The sequence below is a fragment of the Xiphias gladius genome, chromosome 14, assembly GCF_016859285.1.
Source record: "Xiphias gladius isolate SHS-SW01 ecotype Sanya breed wild chromosome 14, ASM1685928v1, whole genome shotgun sequence".
NCBI classification, from domain to species: Eukaryota; Metazoa; Chordata; class Actinopteri; order Istiophoriformes; family Xiphiidae; genus Xiphias; species Xiphias gladius.
This window is the reverse complement of record NC_053413.1, coordinates 6,034,465-6,059,467: the sequence shown is the minus strand read 5'-3', so window position 1 is coordinate 6,059,467 and position 25,003 is coordinate 6,034,465. Positions and strand designations below refer to the sequence as shown.

Below are 25,003 nucleotides of genomic sequence, written 5' to 3'. Positions count from 1 at the left end.
CCCGATAAACCACTACTTTCAATGGAATGCAGCTAAAGGCTGCCTCGAAAAGTCGCTAAATATCATTAGATGATGCAACAAGGTAATTAGCATATTCATGACGTCGTATTTGCATTCTGCCTAGTGTCTGCTGCTTGTTCTTCTGTTTCTGTTGTTAGACAACGTAACAAGTATGAAATAGTTACTTAGCTTTTCAGTCACCATTTTTAGACTACTTGTTAGCCAACAGTCACTTTATAGTCACTTTATAAACGCAATGTCATCGGACAAAATCACCATTCACATAAGTTAAAGACAACGGTTGTGCTGTGATTTCTCCTACATTTATTTGTAAAAAAAATTACTCAAAGAGGAAGTTAGAAGCTCATTCACGGCTGTTTGGTCAATTGAATGAGAGGTATAGAGAGGTATGCCTTCAGAGGGAAAGCCTGACCTCTGGGCAATGCTGGCGACTCTCTTCTACAGAAAGTAGCCAAGGTTTGTCCCAAAAGTCGCTAGATTTGTCGCTAGATTTGCTTTTTGTGAAGAAAAGTCGCTAAAGGGGTGTGAAAAGTCACTAAATCTAGTGACAAAGGCACTAAGTTGGCAACACTGCCTGTAAACACCCCCCTGATGATGTTATAAAGACTGTTTGCAGCAAATCGTTTTGAAAGAGCAACAGCAAATTGGAAAAATCCAAAACTCAGTCACTTAGTCAGTCACGGACATTCACGTTTGTCAGGCTGGCCTTGCTGTCGCGGTCCAGCCAAAAATAAGATAGAAACCTGGAGAAGGAACACAGAGAAAAAGAGGATGGAAGGTTGAAAAGAGAACAGAGTAGGAAATGGGGAGTCAACATGGATGCAAAGTAGGGGGGTTAGAAAGGAGGGAGAGAGGGAATAACAAGATGATCCAGGAGGCGAGGAGGGGGAGAGGGGGAGGCATTCTCATGTTAAGCCCTTTTAACCTGGCGCCCTGCAAACACGCAAACACCCACTGAGTTAGCATGAGTCACTTGGAGACCCAGACACTCTAAATAAACCTAATATCCTCCACCGTCACAGACAGGCTCTGTCTGTCACACACAGCGATACGTGTGTGTGTGTGTGTGTGTGTGTGTGTGTGTGTGTGTGTGTGTGTGTGTGTGTGTGTGTGTGTGTGTGTGTGTGTGTGTGTGTGTGTGTCTATGTGTGTGTGTGTGTGTGTGTGTGTGTGTGTGTGTGTGTGTGTGTGTCTATGTGTGTGTGTGTGTGTGTGTGTGTGTGTGTGTGTGTGTGTGTGTGTGTGTGTGTGTGTGTGTGTGTGTGTGTGTGTGTGTGTGTGTGTGTGTGTGTGTGTGTCCGTGTGCGCGCGCTAACTGGCTGCCAGTGTTAGTACAGTCATCTGCGACTACATTATTGATCTGCCAGCAACACGGAGACAGGACTGTCACAGTTAAGCTCCGATGAGAACCTTCTTAGTCCACAAATGCGCACACACTGAGACAAACACTGGGAGATTTTGCACACAGACACACAAACCAGCATTTAAACACACAAATACATATTCATGCTGACTTGAAAGAAGCCTGTTCTGAAGCACAGGAGCTTAAATACAATATTCTGGGTAGACTGGGAAAATGCAATGCAAAGCTGCTAATACAATATTTTGGACAAATATTACAAATATTTTACAACTGTTTTTCTCAAAGGACATTTTTGCCTTCCTTAAATTTGTTTTTTGGCATTGTGGCATTTGGTTTTGCCATTTGGCATTGGCCATTTTTGCAAGCTCTAAAGTAATGCATTATTTCACATTATATATCTGCAAATAAGTTCTATCAAGAAAATTATTCCAACTGCAGAAATCTTGGCTATTGTTCTAATGAAGGCCAATTGCACGTACCAATGTGTCAGACAGGGTTTTCATTTAACTCCATGCGTCATTTTAAAGGCTATTTATGGTCGAGGTGTTGTATTATATTGCATTAATTGCATTAATGTGAGGTATTAAAGGTACAGCAACCTTGATGTAGATGCATGATTTTCCCAATCAGCAAGTGATGTATTGTGCAAAGCATCTGAAGGTACATCTAAAGTTGCTGGAGATGTTCTTTCATATGTTGAATATATGTAGAAATTAATATTTATTAGCCTAAAGCAGGCTGAAATTGGTGCAAGGGGTTAGTGGCAGTCTAGCCATAGTTACTTACCGGTAGGTTTTGATTCATAGTGCAGGATCTGATTTCACCCAATGGTAAAACCACCGCAAGCCTAGACGGATGTATCATATGGTTCTTATCGGACTTTAATGCATGTACTTATAAAAACAGCATTAAATCCAGGTAGCGTCTGTTTTTCCTTGTGTCATTAAAGAGGAGACTACTGCCCAAAAATGACTGTTTTTACTTTCTTTCATTCACTGTGATAAAGAGCAACAGTCACAGTGAGGAGAAGGGTTACAGTAGAAATGGAATGCTAGATAACCTACTGAAAAGAGGATAATTACTGAGCTTACTGAGACTATCACTGATCTCCACCAACATCAGAAACTTGAAGGAGATAACATGAGCAGCCCATGCTGACCATTCACAGTTCTTGCACTCCCCATGTCGTACTTCTGTAGCTGCCCTCCAGCGGTCGCCCTGATTTGTCGTTACATTTTAGAGGAGGTGCACCTCAGCTACGATGTAATCTATCGTGTAGCTTAATGCAACCCTTCTGTCAAACAGAGCTGCAACCAGTACTGTATTTAAGTATAATTTTAAGGTACTTGTGCTTAACTTGAGTATTTTCATTTTCTGCTACTTTATACTTCTACTCCATTACTTTTCAGAGGGAAATATTGTACTTCTATTCAACTACATTGATATGACAGCTATAGCTACTAGTTACTTTTCAGTTTAATATGTTACGTAAAAATAAGTATGATAAGCTTATGAGTGACCCTTTGGAGTAGCCCGAACTACTTGACAAATGCTGCATATAAAGTAGTTAAAACTAGCTCCACCTCAAGAAGCTACAACAGTGAAATGCTTCTTACTCATTTATGACTCTGTATTAACAATCTAACTCTATAATATAGTGTAATATATAATAACGTGGCAGGCAAGGGCCATTTTTTACTTTTGATACTTTCAGTAACATTTGCTGACGATACTTTTGTACTTTTACTTAAATCCAGGACTTTTACTTGTAACGGGGTATGTTTACTTGGTGGTATTGGTACTTTTACTTAAGAAATGGATTTGAATTCTTCCTCCACCACTGGCTACAACAGAAAAGATTATCTCATCGCCACTTAGAAAATGTAAAAGATTCACTATATTTGCCCTTTTAAAACTTGAGTAAGGAAACTTCTCTGCCAAGAACTGATGAATAGCAATGTTTCAGTTACACATTAAGGCTGTTTGTATTGCAAATGAATGCAGCATTTCTCTTACTTGGTATCCAGCAAATCAAAACCCGTAAAATCTATAAGAATTTTGACTTGACTGAATATAATTTAATCAGTCTATGATCACAGAGCCCTCCGTCAGCTGCCTCAAAGCCTGAATATTTAGAATCAAACCATGCAAGTCCAATATGGTTTTACAACACAAAACAGGCTAAGTGTGTCCTGCGAATTCAAGCTGCCTCATCCACACATGGGCAATGGGAGTTAAATAGAAAATCATGCACCACTCTATGAGATAAACTGTTGATAGCAAAACTTAATTAACTTAATTCCTTAAATGCATTCATGGCAGTTTGAAAGCCAAGCACACCTGGGAGTCAGCTGCAGCAGCACAATGGGACTGAGGATAGACGGTCGGCCTTTTTTTTTAGAAAGTGGTGTTTTCCTAAATTTAGCTCTGGATGTCTGCCATCCAGTAAAGTGGCTTGGCTGGACCTGATCGATGCTGATAAGGAGACTTGGCACACGGCTTCTGATAGAAAGTGTATGTGTGTATAGTATATGTGTGTTCAACAGGCCAAGCCCAAAGCCAACAGCTTTGGCTTGTCAATCGGGAGAGGGAAAAAAAACACAGTACACTACTATTGAAGCCCTAACAGTTGGGCTGAATACAGTGTTTTTGCAGCAAGGCTATGTCAGGTATCAGTTTTTGAGGAGAACTTGTCTAGGCGGCAGCTTTGGGGACACAAATTCCCTGTAGTAATATTGAAGTAAAGTGTGTGCTTCGGTGCAGCAGCTTGAGAAAAATTTTCTTCCCTTGAAGTAGCCCTTTATGCCACTAAAACCAGCAGATAAGAGAGTATGTCAGCATGTGTTATATGAATGATTTGTAACAAAGCTGAAGTACTCCAACCATTATAAGATAAAACCTCAATTTCTGCACGAAGAAAATACTGCTGTCTCCTTAATAAATGGCCTCTGAGCAGTTGTCCCAAAGGGAGGTTTTGTCTGTTGACAATCAAACTTATTTATAGCTCTTGACAGGCTTGATATTTCGGCCCTTGATAAATGGAAAAGAAGGGAAAGAGATTTGGATAGCGTTGGCTCACTGAAGTCAACACACATCAGTTTTTTTTTTGTACAGTGCTGGACTAAAAAAGATGACTGATCATGCCATTCTGTGAAGTCCGGAAGTGCTGCTCTCTGAGACTCTGTGGTCATGCAAAACTCTCATTTTTGATTCCGTTCGAAGGAAGGAATGAATGCCTATACAGCACCATGAGAGAGATTTATCACGTTATCATTTCTAACATCATGTTTGTTAAGAAACATTTCCATTCATGTCTCATTTTGAGAAATCCAAACTGATTTGCACTCTTGGAGAGTTTTGGCAAATGGATTATTTATCTGCCAAGAGAAATACGTATACAGATACCTCTATGGGATGTTATCTGTCTCTAGGCAATTCACAGAGTGGTTCAGGAAAGACTGGCTGGAGTCACACAGAGAACCAAAATGTCCTCCTCGCTTCTCATTTAACTTTTGGCCCTGAGTCAAAATGGCTGCCTCCCACACTGGCAGACTAGGAAGTCAATCTGACCAATTTACTGGGTCACAGGAGACTTCTGCTGCTCTCTCTCTCGCTCTCTCTCTCTCACTCCCTCTCTCTCCAACCATTTGTTTGGAGCATGTGGACGGGGTAACAGAAATGGTGAGCTGCGCCTCTTCCTGCTGTGCTTTAATCACTCACTTCAAAGGGTCTTGTGTTTCTCTGTCTCTAGATGGCAGAGGGGAGGAAAATGAAGCTGTACTCCACCTCGCCTGAATTCCTGTACATCAGACCTAGACGAGACTGATATCTCCCCTCACCTTTGCTGTCCTAGCTCCAGTTTGGCAGCTCATGCTGAGCTTTTTTATCAAAAAGGAACGGAATTTCACTAAAAAATATTATCGGTCAAAGCCAGACACAGAGCTCTGCATTCAGTCAGTGATATTTTTATTTGTGATTGCAATCTGCTGCAGCACTGCTGGCAACCAGAATTATTTTATTTGCATTTGCAACTACACAAAGTTGTTTTTTTGGGTTTCCCCCCCTCCCTTTTTTCTGCTTCTCTCTTACCTTAGTGAGGATGTACGTGCTCTAACAAACAGGCTCATCATGTGCAAGAAATCTGACTTGGTGGCATTGGTACTAACACAGGTTGCTTTCACACATACACTGCAACCCTGAACTTGTCTAGATATTACCCAGAGGAGCTGTTGGACCGGACATTAAACAGACTTTACCCTGCCAGCTCCCTAGTACAAAGTCTGTGCAATGTCGGATTGAGCCGACGTGTGAATAGAGCAGGTCATTGTCCGTAGGCGTGTTGATGATGCTTCTATCCTGCCTAATGCATGCGCTACCCCGGCGCCACCCCTCACCTAAACCAAACGGAGTATTGCCAGTAGGTGAGAACGCTTCTGACACGGACAACCTCCTGTTCTTTGCTGCACGTGTGAAAAGGCAACTCCAGACAATGTTTGGACCTGAGAAACCGGCTATACACAGATGCATTACAGACATCTCACCCCGTATGTGTTCCCCTTTTTTCAAAGAATCAAGTTTCACCAGGACCTTGTCTACAATGCATCATCTCAAAACTTAAGAAAAGTCGTATTTCCAAGTTTTCTCTTCCAATGTTCCCCAGCCTAAATGATGAAATAGGTTTGTGATTTGTCACTGCTTTCTAAAACACATCGAGAGTATTACTAAAGTGATCCACATGACTCTCAGTTATTAAAACTACTTGTTAAATCTGCCATAACTGATTTTTTGGGACCATTTAGGGGCAGCAGAAACAAGTTGTTGACTTATCATCACCTTTTAAGTTTGTATGTCAAACAATATGCAAACTGTTGCTTATTTAACCATCCAGCAGTAGTGGAGTAACATTATCATTCATTTGCAGTCACGTTTGTGTCCACATGATGAATGTTAGCCCACTCTCTGTTAGCTGTTTTCTGTCTCTACCAAGTCCAGAGTGAAATATCTGGCTCTTTAGCTGCTAAATGCTCCAATATGCTCACTAGTTAGTCTCTAACTTTGTCTGTCTGCTGAGCACTGTGGTTTTTTTTAGATGTTTTTTGCTGAAAGCAGCTGACTACTGTGGTAGAAAACAGCACTATGAGAATATACCAAAACAGTCAAGTTCCATAACACTAAGAGGAGATGTAGGTTCAGGTCATAATTCTCAGTAGGCTCATCACTACAAGCAACCCTTTTCATATTGTCACATTGTTTTTACATTGTCCTTTCTGCATTGTTATTATACAAATATTGATTATAGTTGCTTTAAAGGAAGCCTGTGGAGTTTTTGTCCTCTATTAGCACTACAGAGCAAAGACTGTGGTCACTCTTAAAAGACAACGCATGCAGACTTTTAGGAGGGACAAACATTAGAGTATCATTAGACTCCATGTCAAAGTGACTTTCCGCTCATCCACCCGGATGTCCTCTCAAAGAGGTTTGTAGTGCTATAACAATGTCACACCACATTTACCTTTGTTTCTGCGAGACAGTTGCCGTTTTTTGCACATCATGAAAAGGTCATTTTAAGGGTTTGACTAAGCAACCAGGGCTGCCTTCATTTCTTTTAAGGCTGGTGAAGACAGCCTTAAAAGTATCTTGCTCAAGACTCCTTCAGCAGGGCAGACTCCAGCTTGCACAGGGGCTTAAACCTTGCATTGAACAATTTTTTACCATCTCATTATGCCATCCTGCCATGCATTATGCACTACATGGCCCTCTCTGAGTCATAATGTTCAACAGTCTCCTGAGGCTGTTGACATTTTCAACCCATTGAATTCTCTGCTCTCTTGAGATATGAGATACAGCCGAGGTAGATAGTACCTTAACAAAGCAGCAACAGTTTGCTATTGTTCCAGTATAATGTGTAATTAGGTAAAAGTCAGGTGACCAGGCAAGATAAAGCACGTAGTTACAGAACACACAGAGATCCTCCGTCTTCCAGCTCAGACTGCAATTAAAGGTCCACAATAGCCATTCTGAGAGGTGCCTGGACTTTTTCCCCCTCTGGATGATGGGTTGTCCGACTGCCACCTACAGTATGGCAACGGGAAATTCACGTTGGAGTCCCATTTCAATACTAGCAGCATCTCTGGACTCAATTTGTATCTTCCTTTGTAGCATGGCTGTATGTGTTTATTTGTATGCTCTCAGCATCTATAATGTGAAAGGTTTCAGGTTGTCTTGTTACTCTCACGGGTCATGTACAATTTCAAGTTTCGAAGTGCTGTTCATTTTCACCTTTAATATCGCATGCTCCATATGGATTCATTTATGTCCCCAAGCGGGTCTTCAATCAGCACTCTCATATTAAGAGACTGACAATAAGTCTCATGAATAACTACTGGCTTTCTGTGCTATAACAGGGTCTTGCTGCATTCTTTTACTCATGGGGTGCTTCTAGGGCAGCAAACTGCTACGGCTGCATTTGCCACCCAGCAACATCAGTACTCTGTATCTTAAATACAGAACACCTCCATCACTGAGGGTACCAACTACATCCACATCCATATCAATAACGTGTACAATATACTACAAGTTGCTGCTATTCACCTATTCTAAATTCATCATGTAGTTAATACAGTGAGTTGAACGTTAAAGTGCCTATAATTGATATTTTTATAATAACAATGCATCAAATGACAATGTGAAGGAGGTCGCTCGTAGGGATGAACTTTCCAAGCAGCTGCAAGAAAGCTTAAAAAAACCACTGTCCAATACTTGCTCAGCACCAAACAGCTGACAGACACATTTAGTGACTTCAACGTGAACATAGTGGAGCATTTAGGAGCTAAAGAGCCAGATATTTCCCTCAGGACGTAGTAAAGACGAAAAGCAGAGCTAAAAGAGAGTGAATATTGAACTTAGATTTGCAAGGTGGCCAAGAACACAACTCTAAATGAATTATACTGTTTCTCTTTAACTGCTGGATGTGTAAATAAGCAACTGATTGCCGACAAGTTCAGTGTATCAACTTAAAGTGGGGATACATCAGTGTTGTATTCACAACTTTTTTCGTCTGCACTCAAGTGGACATAAACCTAGTTGTTGCAGGTTTTATCCTTACCATGGCCTCTTCACATATTCAAAAATGACAGTGACTCCATTGTACCAAGTGACCAAACATTTGCTACCAAATTGTAATTTGAAGTGAAATACTTCTCTCTCACACAGCACCTGACAATGGTCCAGTGCTGAACAAACCAGTAGCTAATGTTAGCAAAGCTTTAGAAAAACCTGCACTACTACTACTACTACTACTATTAATACTAATGCTAGTTGTACTCTTGCGATCCCTTTACAGCTCCAGTTCTCCAAACTATTTACAGTCGATTTATTTTTTTTATGCCTTGATAGTGGGGACACTCTCCAAAGCTGTGACGTGAATGTGATATAGCACTTCAGGGTATAAAAGATTGTGCACAGATATTTTTTATCTAGATGGGAGCATTACTCAATTTTCTCTGGGAAAAGGCAAAGAACTACTGTTGAAGTGAAAACGAGAGACTGGAACTGACTAAAATAAGTGGATTTAGTGTAATGTTAATAGAGGGATTGGTTAGTAGTTATTAATACAGTTTAGCTAATTGATATAATAAACATTGTTTATTTGTTGGCCTAGACAAATAATCAAATTTTGAAGCTGATGTTGCTTTAAGTCCATTATTTTAGCTCTTAGTTCATTGCTGGTAAAGACCTACAAAATTCAGAGTGCTCACATATAAATAAAAGCCGGTCCTGCATTGTTTTCCTTGGCTTGGTGTCTGTGGTGGAAGCGGTATCCACCCCCTGTCTGAGAGTACTTTAAGAGTAAAAGAGTAAACTGTGGTACTGAATACTTAATTAGTTCAACTTGACTGAGAAAAAATGGGCCACAACAACCACTAACACCAAATGCAGGATCATCGATCAAAGATTTAAGGTGGATATTTGTTGGATTGAGAATTTGACAAAAGGTTACTAGGTAGCTAATATCCACTGTATGACTTATTGTTTATGTGGTTTCCAGCCAAGCCATGCATTGTAGCTCCTGTTGCAATATATGGCAGTTTTCCTGGAGCTTCTGACAGGCACACTGCTACCATTCCCATTCTATAAAAAAAAAATTGTGACATTTACACACTTCTCTCTGTAGCAAACTGGGTTCTTACTTTTTAACAGTACTGAGCGTGTATACTTTCACAGAGTACTCTTTCAGCCTTCTCTTGCCCTAGTTAAGGTCATATTTGGAAACCAACACAGGCACGAGGTTCGACCTAGAACATTCTTGTTGTGAACCACTGCACCACCGTGCTGCGGTGCAGTGGTTCACAATGGATCACAATGGATATTGGGAGACACACTGTGAAGGTGAATAACACCTGTGTAAAGTATGGCGATAGCAAAGATTCCCATTGAGGTCATTAATACTAAAACATGTATGTGCACATTATCCTGTAAGGTGGCTTGGATAAAAGAGCTGAAAATCACTATAAAGTTAAGTGAAGCCAAGGGAAGCTTCAGATTCAGGCAATAATCTATGGTTTGCTAGGTTTTTCATTACTATGAGCAACACCTTTTAAATTGTAACATTGTTAGTCTGATACATCATGTGTGTGTGTAAAATATCATTTATAGCAGCTTTAAGATTCAGTAGATTACATTTTTCTCTAAAGTGTCGCTGAGGAAAAGCTAAAATTAAAAAACAACATCAAAATTAACTCTAAAACTAACTCTAAAGTAACCCTCTTTCACTAATTTAGAAGTGATATTGTGCGTCAGTGAACTGAATCCTTCATCTCGCTGAATTGGTGAAATGTAATACTTGTTACACTAAAGAAGGTCTTGACACATCACCATCATACACAACCAATACACAACTATCCAGAACAGCTCCAGTTTTGATGACAGTAGTGGAGATTGCTGTCTAGCACACTGTTCCAAAAGCCTCCATCGGTGTCCAGTGGAGGTGAGCAGGGGCTGATCTAGAGAAATATTCATGGGGTGGCAAGAGGGTAACATGGAGACTTTAAGGGGTGGCAGAAATATATACAAGCGGGTGACAAATGAAAGGAAACAAATGCCATAAAGTGTCTTAGTAAGGTGTTGGGCCACCACGTGTCACCAGAACAGCTTCAGTGCACTTTGGCATATATTCTAAACCTCTCTGGAAATCTGCGGGAGGGATGGACACAGTTCTTCCAAAAGATATTCCGTCATTTGATGTTTTGATGATGGTGGTGAAGAGCGCTGTCTAACACGTTGGTTCAAAACCTCCCATTGGTGTTCCACTGAGATCTGTTGACTGCGAAGGCCAAAGCATGATTCACATCATTTTCATACTCATCAAACCATTCACTGACCCCTTGTGCCCTATGGATGGGAGCATTGTCATCCTTTTTCCAATCAAATATATCAATATTTGATTGGAAAAGCCCCCCCCAAAAAAAGATATTTTAACTCAGAAACATTATATCAGTGTGGCACATGAGTAAAGCATTGAATAGAAATATCTAAAGGTGGCATTAGTAATCAATACATTGTTTCAGTTACAAATCTTCAGACATTCCAAATAAATGTCTTTTTTCTTTAAATATAAGCCCATTATTTAGGCTAAAAATTGGCCATATTAAATTATATGCATTAATTTATGTTTTTTAATGTGTAATTTTTATATAACAATGTTAACTAAATTATTGTTAAATAAATAAACATCTCTCTCTCTCTCTCTCTCTCTCTCTCTATATATATATATATATATATATATAGTATATATAGTATAGTATATATAGTATTTATGTTAATGTAAGCTTTCTTTAAGGGTTTAAATTGGCTCTTAGGTAGAGACTTACATATAAGGTGACATCAACTGTGTCACTCAGTGAAGCCACAGATTTAGTGTTGCCAATGATCCAAGATATCCAGTGTTTATCCCGTAATACTGATTACATAGCAAAAGTCCTTTTCTCTGAGCTTCAACTTGAAAAAGTGGTGAAAGTGCAAACTCTCAGGTACTGAGCTTTGAATGAACTGTCACTGCACTGCTGAGTAATCTGGATTTTTGTTTGGAGCTTGGAGCAAGTCATTTTCGTACTTTTCAAACTGGCTGCTTTTGCATGTTGCACTTGCATGACTGATCTGTAATTTGGAAAGATTTGGCGGCAGAATGAGCAGTTCCAGAGATGCTGGTAGCTTCAGAAAATTTGGGTTTAGTCAGGTTTAATCCATCCCTCACACAATAAAATATGAGTTACTATTATTAAACAAAATACTCTTCAACAAAACAACTGCCACTATCCATCTGCGGCCTTACTGTTTTTCTACTAGTGGAAGCTGGCAACCCCACACACACATTTAGCAGGAAAAGCTAGCAGCAGGCTAGCAGCAGCTGGGTGAAATCGGTCTGTTACCACCATGTGTCGTCTCGTGGCTTCTGGCACCAAATTGTGGCAAGGCTGCTTGTATGTTTCTTATTTTATGGGGATAAGATCTGTTTTTGACTTCCTGTCTATCCCGCATCTCCCTCCCATCCTCGCAAGGTGAGAAGTTTTGAGGATGGGATGGAAGTGTTCATCATAGATGAATAGTTTGCATTACGTCATTCTTTCACCGTATGGTCCGCCGACTGCTGTTGAAGGCCCCTGATGCGGGAGGGGTAGAAGCTTGGAGTATACGGGAAGCGTCATCTCTTGCTGCATGCACTTGCACTCGGACATCATTTCAATCTTGTAAATTTCCGGCCAGCCACAACTTTTCATTTATATACTTTTTAATAATATTGTCCAAAACTGGAAACTCCAAGCTTTGCAGAGTGCAGTGTCAGCGGCTGTGAATAAAGAGTATGGTTCAAATTGCATGAGATGTGTATAAAGTAGCTAAAGGTAAATATGAATCTTGTACAACTGACAAGCGCTGGTTAACGTCAAAATGAAATTTATGCATAAAAATAATCTACATTTGCAAAAGTCCTCCACTGTGATTTTATTATAAAAGCCTTTGGGTCTGTGTTGTTGTTATGTAAAGTGTGTAAAATGGTGCTGACTAAATTAACAACCACAGAGTGGCTTAAGCTTTCTAATCTAAATTAGGGTTGACACAAGCAATAGCTGCAGTATTGTTTGATTGTTTTCAAGAGCTAAAAGGCCTTTGCTTTACTTTCTTTGTTTTTTGTTTTTTTCTTTATGGGTGGCTCTATTATCTAACAGCTCTGTCTACAAGAGGGCCAGCCATTGTGGTCAGTACAGATAACAGATAATATGCAGCGCATGGAAATAGATGCATTATGTGGACTGGGTTCAGAATGTGTTTATTGGGTGGATAAAGTGACAGGATTTTCAGTGCTATCTCTGGCATTCATTCTTTTAAGCCCCCCTTATTGGATTTAGCAGAGCTCTCTCTCTCTCTCTCTCTCTCTCTCTCTCTCTCTCTCTCTCTATCTCTCGCAATATCATATTCTGACTTTCATCCTCTGTTTCCCCCTTTCCCCTCCCTCTCTCTTTGTGTTATATTCCCGCTTTCATTTTCTACCTCTATTTGTATCTTTGATTCTCTCTATTGCTTCTTGTGCATCATATTCTTTCTCTCCCTCTCTTTGTCCCCCTTCCTCTCTCTGTCCTTTTCTATTCTTTCCATTTTCCTGCTTAATGCAGCAGACCAGTAAGTTGGAGAGATGAGGTGGTCAGAGAGCAGTGGTTTGATTTGTAAAATTACCTGTTTTTTTTCTCTAGGAATAGAACCGAATAGCCAAAATGCACACATTAAAGCAGCTGAAAATATCAGGTCAGAACGTACAACAGGAGTTGATCATTATTTGAAATTACAGAACATTATGCTTCCCATCTGCTCTTTTCTCCAAGTGAAAATAACAACTTTATCAAGTGGTGCTTTTAACTAAAATTGTCATAGTGGGGCTCTAGTATTGCAATAGAAAGCTTTTACCTAACTTGCAATTTACTTGAACTGAATCATAGCTCATACTTTTCCCTTATATTGACCAGTACATTTGCACTTGTTGTAAAGATTTGTGTTATACTCCAAAAATAGCAGAGGCCCATGACAAATGATGAGTCATACATTGTGGACCCAATTTTTAGTTCAGGGCCATTAGGGTTTCATTTTAAACACCTTTGCCTGGTGGAGATTTAAAGAACTTTTGCCATCTTTCTATTTGTATTTTGATTAAAAGCTTTTAATGGTCTCATTTTTGGGGATTATATTAGGTGAGCAAGTTAAGGTCACTAAGTAAATAGAGTAAGTTTTTTGTGTTCCATTTTAGTGTCTTTTGCTAATGTATGTTCATTAGTTGTCGACAATGTGAGCCATTATCATAGTAGATTCAGACCAGTTATCCACATTAAGCCAGCTAAATCTGAAAACTGTTTAAATGGGAAAATGACATGCATCCTCACTAGGGTTTTCAAGTCATTTGGGCAAAGATCTCTTTCCACACTACAACGCCTGAACAATAGGAACGCCTCAGTTGGTTAAACCTTTGTTCTGTCCCCTCCTGATCTCCATGGTCCCCTAAACTGTGTTTTAATGCAGCCAAACACAATTGAGTTGTTCTCATTTAAATACTTTACTGTTTCTGTTGTCAGACAACTGACAAGCAGAAAAATTGTGATGTGGTTGCTGCTCATCAAAGCTTCCTGTTAACCAAGTGAACATTAATTTCTGTTTTGCTGCACTGAGACGATCAAATACCTATGTTATGATCATGAAGTCATGTGAAAAATTAAATTAAACTGGCATTTAACATGGCTGTAATGTGTTATGACATTCAAAATGACTGATCTCCAAACAGAAATAAACAGAAAGCAATATTCACACCTTTTTTTCCTATACACACCCTAGCCATGTCTGGGGACATTTTTTGACGCAAACGCTAGCATAATGTGTGCAGAAAGCAAAATTATAGGTAAAACGATGGTTTTCTACACTACTGGAGTGGTTTCCGAAGTGTGTGCTGTGGCATTCTGTGATGCCTTTAGGATGGACCAAGGATGCCCTACCATTTGCATTAACTATGTTTTGTGTTACAAACATACATTTTTTTTTTTAAACATATCAAAACAGGAGAAAAAAGGTTAAAAAAACAGCATATCAGTGTATTAAAATCCTCTTAAAAACATGCAGTTATACTGCAGCTAATGACATGAAAGCTTAAGGTTGCTAGTTTTCATAATACTGCAACTGATGTACAATAGTCAGAATAGTCTAGCAAGGTTTAATGTTTGATGATAGAACTGAATCTGCGATCTATTCATAAGGTTACGATTGATCAGAGGTGACAGTCTGTAGTTGTCCGTTCATAACCCTGTACTGGGAAAAAGTAGAGGATAAGACCTGTTACACGAGCCATCAACTAGTACCAAATTTCAAAGGTCAAAATGGGTTGTGGAGCAAAATACTTTAATTACTTTTTGCTGGTCAGTTTTTAGCCAATTATTTTGTAAATTAGTCCAGAGCAGTTTGATTTACACACTTGAGGGGAGTTTCCTTTAATGTTATCGTCCTAATTTAGCAAGGCCATTTTTTTGTGGATTGGAGAAATAGCGGGGCGCATGTTGAGATAATCCAGTATTGATGTAGAGCAGTCGTGCAGTAAACAACATTGTGCTTCACTTGCGGTTACGTTATTGAGTATTACATAATAGGTTTGTGTTTTCTGCGCAGCAAAAGGAGCAGAGGATGAGGATAATAAAATATGAGATAGCATTTTTTTTCATCAATGACTTTCAAGGCCCTTTATTGGTTTACAGTTCTTACTCTAATATTTGGGCTTTGCACACTCAAACCCAAAACTCTGTGTTGATCTCTGCACACATGTACTGTCTTGTATGGACACAGACTGAGCCACACTCAGACCTGTCTACACATGCATACAGCATTACATCATTAGCGGTGATGAAGTGCTATGCTGTGGTGTGACCTGCAGCAGGCGCGCTGATCAGGCTGTCAATTAGCTCTCTCTAGGCCCACTAATTATACTGTCACATCTCATTGATGAGCCACAGAGATTCAGTGGGAAAAAACACTAACTCTCTGTGTTTCCTGGGCCAAGAGGTCAATGAGCTGTTGCAGATAGTGAGGTCTGATTAGATGTACCAAGTGGCCAAGACGAGGAGGACTGCATGTTCGGGCGGGAGAGAAAAAGGAGAGGAAGAGCAAGGCTGTAGCTCAGGAGGCGGTGGGGGTTGGCTTTTCATCGAAAGGTTAGTGGGTCAATCCAAAACGATGAAACTGGAGAAAAATCACTTTTTCCAAGAGCCCCGAATAACATCTTCAAGGGAATTGTTTTGTACCACCCTATAGTCCAAATTCCCACCATATTAATTTTACAATAATATACACCAGAGAAAAGGAAAGGAGCAAATTCTTATCATAGTCAGAGTTATAGAAGCAGGCACACTTTGACGGTTATGCAGTGCAGACTTTATTGCATAAATTACAATTATGTTGAGCAAAGTCTCATATTGAAAAAGCTGGAGGCAGCCAAAATATGGCAGTTTTAGCAACACTAGCAATGTGGCTTTAGAGCAGTGTCAATGGGTCCACCATTTTCTTCCAGCCTGAAATAGCTTAAGAGTCTTGGATGTGTTGCCATGACATTTTGCACAAACAGTCATGTTCCCCGAAAGGATAAAGCCTACTGACTTTGGTGATCCCCTGACTTTTCCTCTAGTGTCACCAAAAGGTTGATATTTGTAGGTCTTGGCGAAATATCTCAACTACTATTGGATGGATTGCCTTAAAATATTGTACAGCTATTCATGGACTGTATCCTGATCTCTCTTCTCTTCTCATGCCTTTCTCCAGTTCGAACTCCCTGATGATACGAACAAACTCCTATATTTCCCCCCAGCTCCGACAGAAATCTAAAACCCTCTGGACTGTTTTATATTCCACCTCTAGCCCCTGTGGATGTAACCGCTTGGTGTTAAAACCACTTGGCCTCTTTCATCACAGTTTGCAGCAGGGTTTCTGTGTGAGCACTCAGCTTGCATTTTGTTTTACCTACATCATATCCTGCCCGTTGGTAAATAACACACATTCACCTCTACTGAGGCTTTTTCAGGAGTCGAGAGGCAACATTTTGATACCAGTAAATGCAGGAACAGAATGTGGGGACCAGTGTGCCCTGCCCTTTACAAAAACATTGACTCAGCCTGTGTCATCAGTACTCGCTGTCTGAACCCAGACTAGTGATAATAATCCTCATCATCCTGCTCTGTCCAAGATATTCCTCTGATATAAACACACTCCATCCTCCATGACACAGATGAACTCCTTCTCTGCGCCCCTGCTTTGTTTGATTCATTTGTGTCTTTCTGTAGTAAATGTGTGCTGTGTATATCTTGTGTGTGTGTGTGTGTGTGTGTGTGTGTGTGTGTGTGTGTGTGTGTGTGTGTGTGTGTGTGTGTGTGTGTGTGTGTGTGCACATGTGGGGGTGTATTGTTTGGTATACACCTGATAAATGAGGAGGCTGCTTTACTGACAGACAGTCCAATTAGCATGTACCGCTTGGCTCCCCCCCACGATCCGTCACAAACCACACACACGCACACACATGCACACAGAATGGAGGTAATCAATGGGATGATTTAAAAGCATCTTTTCTGTGTCTGCAGCTTGTGAATAGAATTCATCTCCAGGTTTAACTAAGAAGCCTTGGGGTTACAGATATGGAGGATTTCATACCAAAATGCTCTTCATTTCTGAATCATGCAGCATTAGTGACAAGAAGGAATTTTACTACCTGGCATTAATCTGTCAGAATTTGAAAATACTGATGACGATACACATAAGTGATAGCTTTTTTTTTTTTTTTTTTTTTTTACAGCAAATGTCTTTAAGAGATAGTTTCATATTTTAGGAATTACACATATTAGCTTTCATGCCAAGAGTTAGATGAGAGCAGTGTCTTTTCTTTGTGCTAAATATAAACCCTAAAACCAGCAGGCAATTAGCTTAGCTTAAAGACTGGAAGAGAGGGCGACGGTAGTGAGCTAAGTTTAAAAAATCCGGCCTGTAAAACCACAACGTGTGCTTTTTACATTTCTGTTTGTGTATGGGTTAAACAAACAAGATATAGCAGGTTAATTAGTTTGCTTTAGAGGCAAACTTTAGATAGAGCTAGACTGACTGTTTTCCCTCTGCTTCCAGGATTTAAGCTAAGCTAATAACCTTCCGGTTCTAGCATCATATATAGTATACAGACATGATAGTGTATCTATTTTCTCATCTAACTCCTGGCAAGAAAGTGAGCAAGTGCATTTTCCAAAATGTCAAACTGTCCCTTTGTAAATTGCTTCATCATCTGCTTTACTTATGTGACAGAGAAAGTATTTTCTTTAGCCAGCGGATTGAAGCATGTTTATTTTATATCTAGAGCTTCATCGCTTCATTATCATTGCTTTTCCTAGGCTCACAGGCATAACATCCAACCAACCTTTGAGTATTGGCATCTTTTTAACAAGTGTTTGGTGACTCAATGGTCGAGAAGGACACGGCTTGGGAATGGGTTTAAAAGCAGCACTCAGTCCACTTGAGGCCGTTTGATTCAACAAGCCTCAGAAGTGGACGCATCGCTTCCCAGGATATCTCAAAAATCAAGTGCCTAATGCTCATTGGAGGAGCACTAAATGCAACTTAGCGGAGATGATTTTTCCAAAGTGTCTCAGCCTAGTAAGAGCTAATGATATATTCAGTGTTGCACTTTGGATTGTGTCATCATGTGATTTGCTATACTCGCTGGCACTTAGTTAGCTGTACTGCATTGTGCCTGCGGCCATCTTACATCATTGACTGGCTTGACTTGTAGCAGGGTGGCTAATGTTAGCTTTTATGTATTGACCTGCAGTACTTCCTGGCAGTAGCTTCTGCCAGTCAAGCTAAACAGGGTGGTGTGACGAGTAACCTGTTTAAAAGAGATACAAGTGGAAAACGGATTTCTAGAACATGGTTTGTATTTGCAGCAGAGTGTTAGCCAGTCTAAAGTCTCATCTAGCTGACATTAATTCATAATGATCTTTGGTGAACTCTCTTGTCTTTATGTGTAACATTAAGGTCAGAATACACCAACTTTTGAAAGAGGAAATGACACAATGTTCCAGTTACAAATCAAAAATTGAATTCATATGCAATAAAACTCACCCTTGCTCAGTTCAATACACCTCAATACACTAATGTAAGCTAATTTTAGGAATGTTTCGCTGCATAAAATACTGCTGTTCAGCAAAATTTAATTCTCCCATTTGCTATTAGCACAAGAAAAATATAGCCTACGTAAGACAATTACAGGGCTGTTAGCATATTGAGCAGCTCAGTCAAATCAGTTTTCATATTGTATATAGTGTAGTGTGATTAGCTGTGTTGAAACACCAAATGAGAGCGTCTCAGCGGGCAGAAATGACTTATTAGCTGTCCAGATGAAGGAGAAGTCTTATTTGGGTATGTCTGCAAATACATTATGTGTACAAGGCCAGGCAAAAACTAATAATCAAATTTTATTGATGTTACAGCACATAAACACAACTAAGTAAGGGCAATCACAGTGGACTTTGTTCAACTTTCTACAACTACAACTAGAATTGGACTATTGTGCTACTGTGCATGTGTCTAATCATCCTGGATTTCTGCCATTAGATGCAGTTTTCCACCTGTGCTTTGATAAACTGTTTTGTAAGATATTAAGGTGGGGGATAACAGAGCGGACAAAAAACATCAGACCTGTAATTACAAGTAGGAAGCTGACATGAAGAACTCATTTAAGGTAAAGCCGTATGGAAAAGAAGAGGATTGAATGCGGATTCCTGTAAATATCACATATTTCATATCTGCACTGTGAAGTAAAACTGTCCACAACCAATATATTTAGTTGTAAGAGAAGAAAAAAACAATAGGTAACCTTCCAGCCAATGCACACATTGTTAATCGTTCGCAAGGATGTTAACACCAGTTAGAGCTACTCTGAAAGACATTCAAAACTGTTTCATTGCTGTCTGCTATAACTCCACTCTTGATATGATTCTTCTGCACCACATTAATTAAAGGACCTACTAATTTCCTCAATGAAAAACTGTCTTCAATGGTCACTATTTAGTACCTTATCAGTACATTTCTGTGTATGGAATTTTTTCCTTTGTGCTCCCTTTATTGTTTTGGTACATTGTCATATTTTTGTTGCTCTTTCCAGAATTTTCCAGAGTCTTTTCAAGACTCTTTTCCAGGCCAGTTTACACTTCGCTCTTTCTTAGCAGCTCTCACTGCCCTTTTAGCAACATTTTTTCATCCCAAATCCTTTTCTGCTCCCTGAAATCGTTTCTATGACAGGATAACACTGTTGCGGGATAAGATCCTTGGTTTTCCAAAAGAAACAGAAAAAAACAGCCTTCTTTTCAGCATGACAGCAATGTCTTTCGGAGTGTTTCTAGAGCTTGATGAATTTTCCCAAAACACAGCACTCTGTGGTTTGTCATCCTTCAGCTGAAGGTGAAAGACACTGTAAATGGCCATGCAATGTATTCCTACAACAATATACAGTTATATAAAAATCCTGTCCCATTCTGTGACAGTTCCTATTTTATTACAATACTATAAAGTGGATTAATGGGAAAAAGAGACAGTTAATGGCATATGAGGCTGATAGCAGTACTGTTACAATTTAAAATCAGGCTGCTCGTGCACCAACAAACAAGAACAAAAGTTGTGCCAGTAAAATTTATTTTTGCTTATATCTCTAACACTGTTTGCTTTCTGTTTTTCGTCTCTTGCAGTTCAGCAGATGAAAAATTTCGCTGGAACAGCCAAGGTAATATTACATCTTTCATGCCCTCTGGTCATCTATTGTTTTCATTGCTGAATGTGCTCATTATATTGGTAGCCACTGTAAAAATCCCCATCATGCATTTACAATTTATTGATGTAATCCTTTACAAGAGCTATGGCGGCTGCTGCAGTTAAAATACTCAGTCCAAATCCCTCTCTGCACCAAAACCCAAACAGAAAAGGCTTGTTCTAACCAAAACTCCTGTCTCTCTAATCCTCCAACCAAACCTCATCCCTTCTGACAGCTGAGTAAAGGTCAAAAAGCATTTGCAAATAATTCTCAGAATTTAGTTTAACCTATTTCTGGTGCCAGATGGGAAGTATTTTCCATCAAGGACAACAAGAATCAATGAGTGTGAGGCCTTTAGACAATTAGAAAGTCAAATTAAGACACCTCTCTGGGCTTGACAATGTCTTTGACAGCCCTCTGGCTGAAAAAACACCACACATGCATGACACTTAGGTCTTTCTCTCTCCCTCTTTGTCAGTCATGTTGAGATGCATGGGGTGTTGAGAGTAGATTGATTATCTGAGTGCACGGTTGGTGACCTCTGCCAACAAAGAGGTAACTAAACACAAGGAAGCCCAGAGGTTTGTGGTTAAAACATTTCATACTCAAGGCTTTCAGTGTCTGCTGTGGTCCTCATCCATCTGCTGTGCTCAAGCTCGAGCACTTGGTCTCAGAAGGCCTACATTTACTCTGTTGTAAAAAAGGAAACCTTTTGCTCACTCCAATCAGACCATTTGATCTCGTCATCACTCAGGAATCATTAAAAACCCATCACTTCTGGGTGAAACAGGCTTGAAAATGAGTTTTGGCCTTTGTGTGTGAGGGTGAAAGTAAATCCACCGTAATTTCGCAGACAGCACTGGAAATGTTTCACCAACAGCATCAACATCAGTCTGCAACTGCATCAGTCAAAGTCAGTAAAATCAGCCTCCAAAATCCTCTCACTAAGGCCTCTGTACTATTACCATTTCTCTCCCTCTCTCGATAAGAGATTAATGTTGTTCCGAAAACTAATTTTTAAGGTTTTATCCCGCGTGGGAGACCCTCTTTAACTTAAAGACACTGGGCATCTTATCAGCATCTCTCTGACCAACAAAGGGCCTGGTATCTAAGTACAAGTAGGTGCCCCATAAATAGCAATCCCACAAAATTTGTTGCTGGATTATTAGTTTTTACCCTTGACCTGAGGTATATCATTACACATTACTCTGTGATGATGCGTTAATGAGGACATTTATTTAGTTGCTAATCAGCAGCTGGACGATAATGAATTTTTACTTGCAAGGTTAACGCTTTGTTGATGGTGGAAAGATAAGCAAATGATGAGGGCCATGTATAAAAATACAAATTTAACCCTTTGAACCTGGCAGGTCTTGCTATTCCCAGTCTTATGACATTGTCACTGCAAGTTCATAGGTACTCAAAAATGCCATCAGTTGGCATGGCAGTGGTACTATACAATCCATGTTAAGGAGCAGTTTTTACAGGGAAAAAGTTTTAAGAAATTTTACATTTTTTTTTATCCCCACAATTTTGTAAATACCTGTAGATGAATAGAGAAGAGTGTCAGCATTCCAACTTTTAATAACCATATTAATGGAACATTCTGCGCTTTAGTACTTTTGAACAATGTATCGATCGGGTAATAAAAAAAGTAGACTTTGATGGACTTTGTCACTGCTTTTATGCTTTTGTATGATTTGTGTTCTATATGTCCAAGATCCTGTGGTGGATAGTAAGCACAGTTAGCTTACCCCCCTTCGTCAACCAATATTTAATTTTGGTGAATCTGCACCATGAAAAATCATGCCAAATTAGGTGCTAGCCATTCTTCTTTGCACTGTAACCATGGATGTACACACAAAAATCACTGGGTAACTTTGAAACATAAGAAAATGTCAAAACAAGATGATTGTGAGACATGTTAAATTATGAGGACTGTCTTCTTTATGATTCCAAATGGATTTATGGATGTTTATTCTTGGTGGACATTGAAGACGGTCACTCCAACAGTATGTGCAGGATGTCTGTGTGTTTCCATTTGACTTTGAGTTATGATTCTGAGAAGAATGTTTGTGAATTATAACGCAAATTTTGTCAATCAGGTTTAAACGGTTAAGACCTATTATTTCAGTTGATATAGCATTTACAAGGCACATATTCTTAAATAAATTAATGTTACTAGAAATGAATTTCACATACTGAAACAACTTGTGGCACAATAGCGTTTACCGTATATGTACATGTATGTCTGCCATGTATAGTCTGGTGTGTCTGCTGTACATGATGGGTACTTGAAGGTTAATGGGTATATTCAGAATGGACATGAAACAGGAGAAATCGAGAGTCAGTGGGGGCCCATAAGTCCTTTTTGTCTTGGGCTGCCCTTGCAGTTTAATCCAGCCACAAATGTATCTTAAGGTCCCATCCCACAGGGCAGACACATGATGGAGCAGTCTGGAAGAGGCAGAAGAAGAAGTGTCTTTCTTTCCATTCAGGTTTGTTTCCTATGTTGTCTGTGCACATGCAGATGGACAGAAAGACATAGAGGAAGAGCTGACAACAGGCCTAGAGCTGGTGGACTCTTGCATCCGATCGCTCCAGGAATCAGGCATCTTGGACTCACAGGACACCTCTACAGGAGACAGTAAGAGCAATGATATGATTAAGAAGTTGTTTTTTAAAGGAGAATGAGAAAACAATTTCTCCTGGTAGTTTTTTATACTGAGACAGCCAAGAAGGATAGCTTAGAGGAGAAAAGATAATATGCAATTGAAAACCAGTGGGGATGGATATTTCACAGACCTGGAGTCTCCAAGTTTTGGCTAATTAACTTGTTAAATGTGTGTGTATCCTCCCTTTTAAAACTAAATCGAGGACAATAATGTGCTTTTTTAAGAATGAATAAATTCATTTGCTTACTTGCTTTAATTAGCATGTTCTACCCAAATGCTCAATAACGTGTTGTCTTTCATTAGACTCCATCACTATTTCTAAATGTGCAACCAGACGAAAAAAAATAATTTCAAGTACCATAGTGGTAATCATCAAAGTCTGTATCGACTGTCTCTTAATGTGTCCAGCATGGTAACCTCTTTGCCTGGATTTTCTATTGACGATATTTCATTTTCTGTGGGTTACACATACCTTTTCTTTGTTTGTTCACCCATGGTAAATCTCATCCTAACTACTTCAGTTTATACCTTATACAAAAATAATCTTTTTCTATGCTCCAGAGGATTTTTCCCAGGTTCAGGCTACCAGACACTGAGAGTTTAGAGGGCCAATTGCAAACGCATAGGAATTTTATCCTAGTAGCATAAATTGTTTTTTTTTTCAGAGGTTTTCTACTGAAGGCAGTTGCCTGCTGCACCTTGAAACATGACCCGTGTCTTTTCTAAAGTCGCCCACATGGGAGTAAAGTAGGTGTCAGGAGACATACAGAGCCGTGCCAGTAGTTTGATATGCTAATCCATCCTCGCTGAGGTGTCAGCTGGCCTGCTGTTCACAGTGCAGAGAGGGGAAGCACACGTGAACACACACACACACACACACACACACACACACACACACACACACACACACACACACACACACACACACGTTTTCTGTATTTGTGAGGACACTCGCTGACATAATACATTCTGTAGCCCCTACCCTAACCTCAACCATCACAATTAAATGCCTAACCCCAACCCTTACACTAACCCTAACCTAAACATTAAACTAATTCTAACATGAACTGTAAAACCGAGTCTTATCCCTGAAACAGCCCTTTGAAGTTGTGTCAGAAAATGAGGACGGGCCAAAATGCCCTAACTCCCAAGGTATAAAACTCAAACATGCACAGGCGCATTAAGCCATAAAAGTGCACGCATACAGATGGGTGACAAATTAAAGAGAAAAAAAAAACATAAAGTGTCTTATTAAGGTGTTGGGCCACCACGTGCTGCCAGAACAGCTTCAATGCACCTTGCCATTCTCCTAGATTCTCCTAGTATCTGGAACTCTACTGGAGGGATGGAGTAGCATTCTTCCAAAAAATATTCCCTAATTTGGTGTTTTGATGATGCTGGTGAAGAGCACTGTCTAACATGTTGGTCCAAAATCTCACATAGGTGCTCAGTTGGGTTGAGATCTGGTAAATTTGAAGACCATACCATATGTTTCACATCAGTTTCATACCATTCAGTGACCCCCCCGTTTCCTATGAATGGGGGCATTGTCATCCTGGAAGAGACCCCTCCCATCAGGATAGAAATGTTTCATCACAGGATAAACGTGATCACTCAGAACAACTTTGAGTTAATTTGCAGTGACCCTTCCCTCTAAGGGGACAAGTAGACCCAAACCATGCCAGCAAAATGCCCCCCACAGAATAACAGAGCCACCGGATCCCCTCACTGCAGGGGTCCAGCATTCAGGCCTCTAGCATCCTCTTGGTGTAAGCCACACATACATTCGTCCACTTGTTGAGAATAAGGTGAAGGATGACTCATCTGACCATATCACTTTTTTCCATGTCTCTGTAGACCAGTGTCTGTGGTTTTTGCACCACTTAACTCTCCAATGCGTATTCATCTTTGTAATGAGGGCTTAATGCACTGCAACCCTACTGTAAGATCCCTCTCTATGTAATTGTTGAAGGGCTGTTGTTTCTGATCCAGTCTGATCACGTCCTGCATTGACATTCTCAGTCTCCTGAGGAAGAGTTGCTCTCCTGTTTTTCCTTACATATCAAACTAATGCAAGAGCATCACGTT

The 25,003-nt window shown here is 39.9% G+C and overlaps 1 protein-coding gene across 2 annotated transcripts in view; it reads left to right on the top strand.

Moving 5' to 3' along the window:
• Positions 1-25,003, top strand: part of ctnnd2b (catenin (cadherin-associated protein), delta 2b) — a 144,108-nt gene that overhangs the window by 37,625 nt on the left and 81,480 nt on the right. For both annotated transcript variants that reach the window (XM_040143820.1, XM_040143819.1), the window contains exons 3-4: positions 20,179-20,213; positions 22,771-22,887. In XM_040143820.1, coding sequence (XP_039999754.1) covers positions 20,179-20,213; positions 22,771-22,887 — 152 coding nt within the window. The remainder of the gene's footprint in view (positions 1-20,178; positions 20,214-22,770; positions 22,888-25,003) is intronic.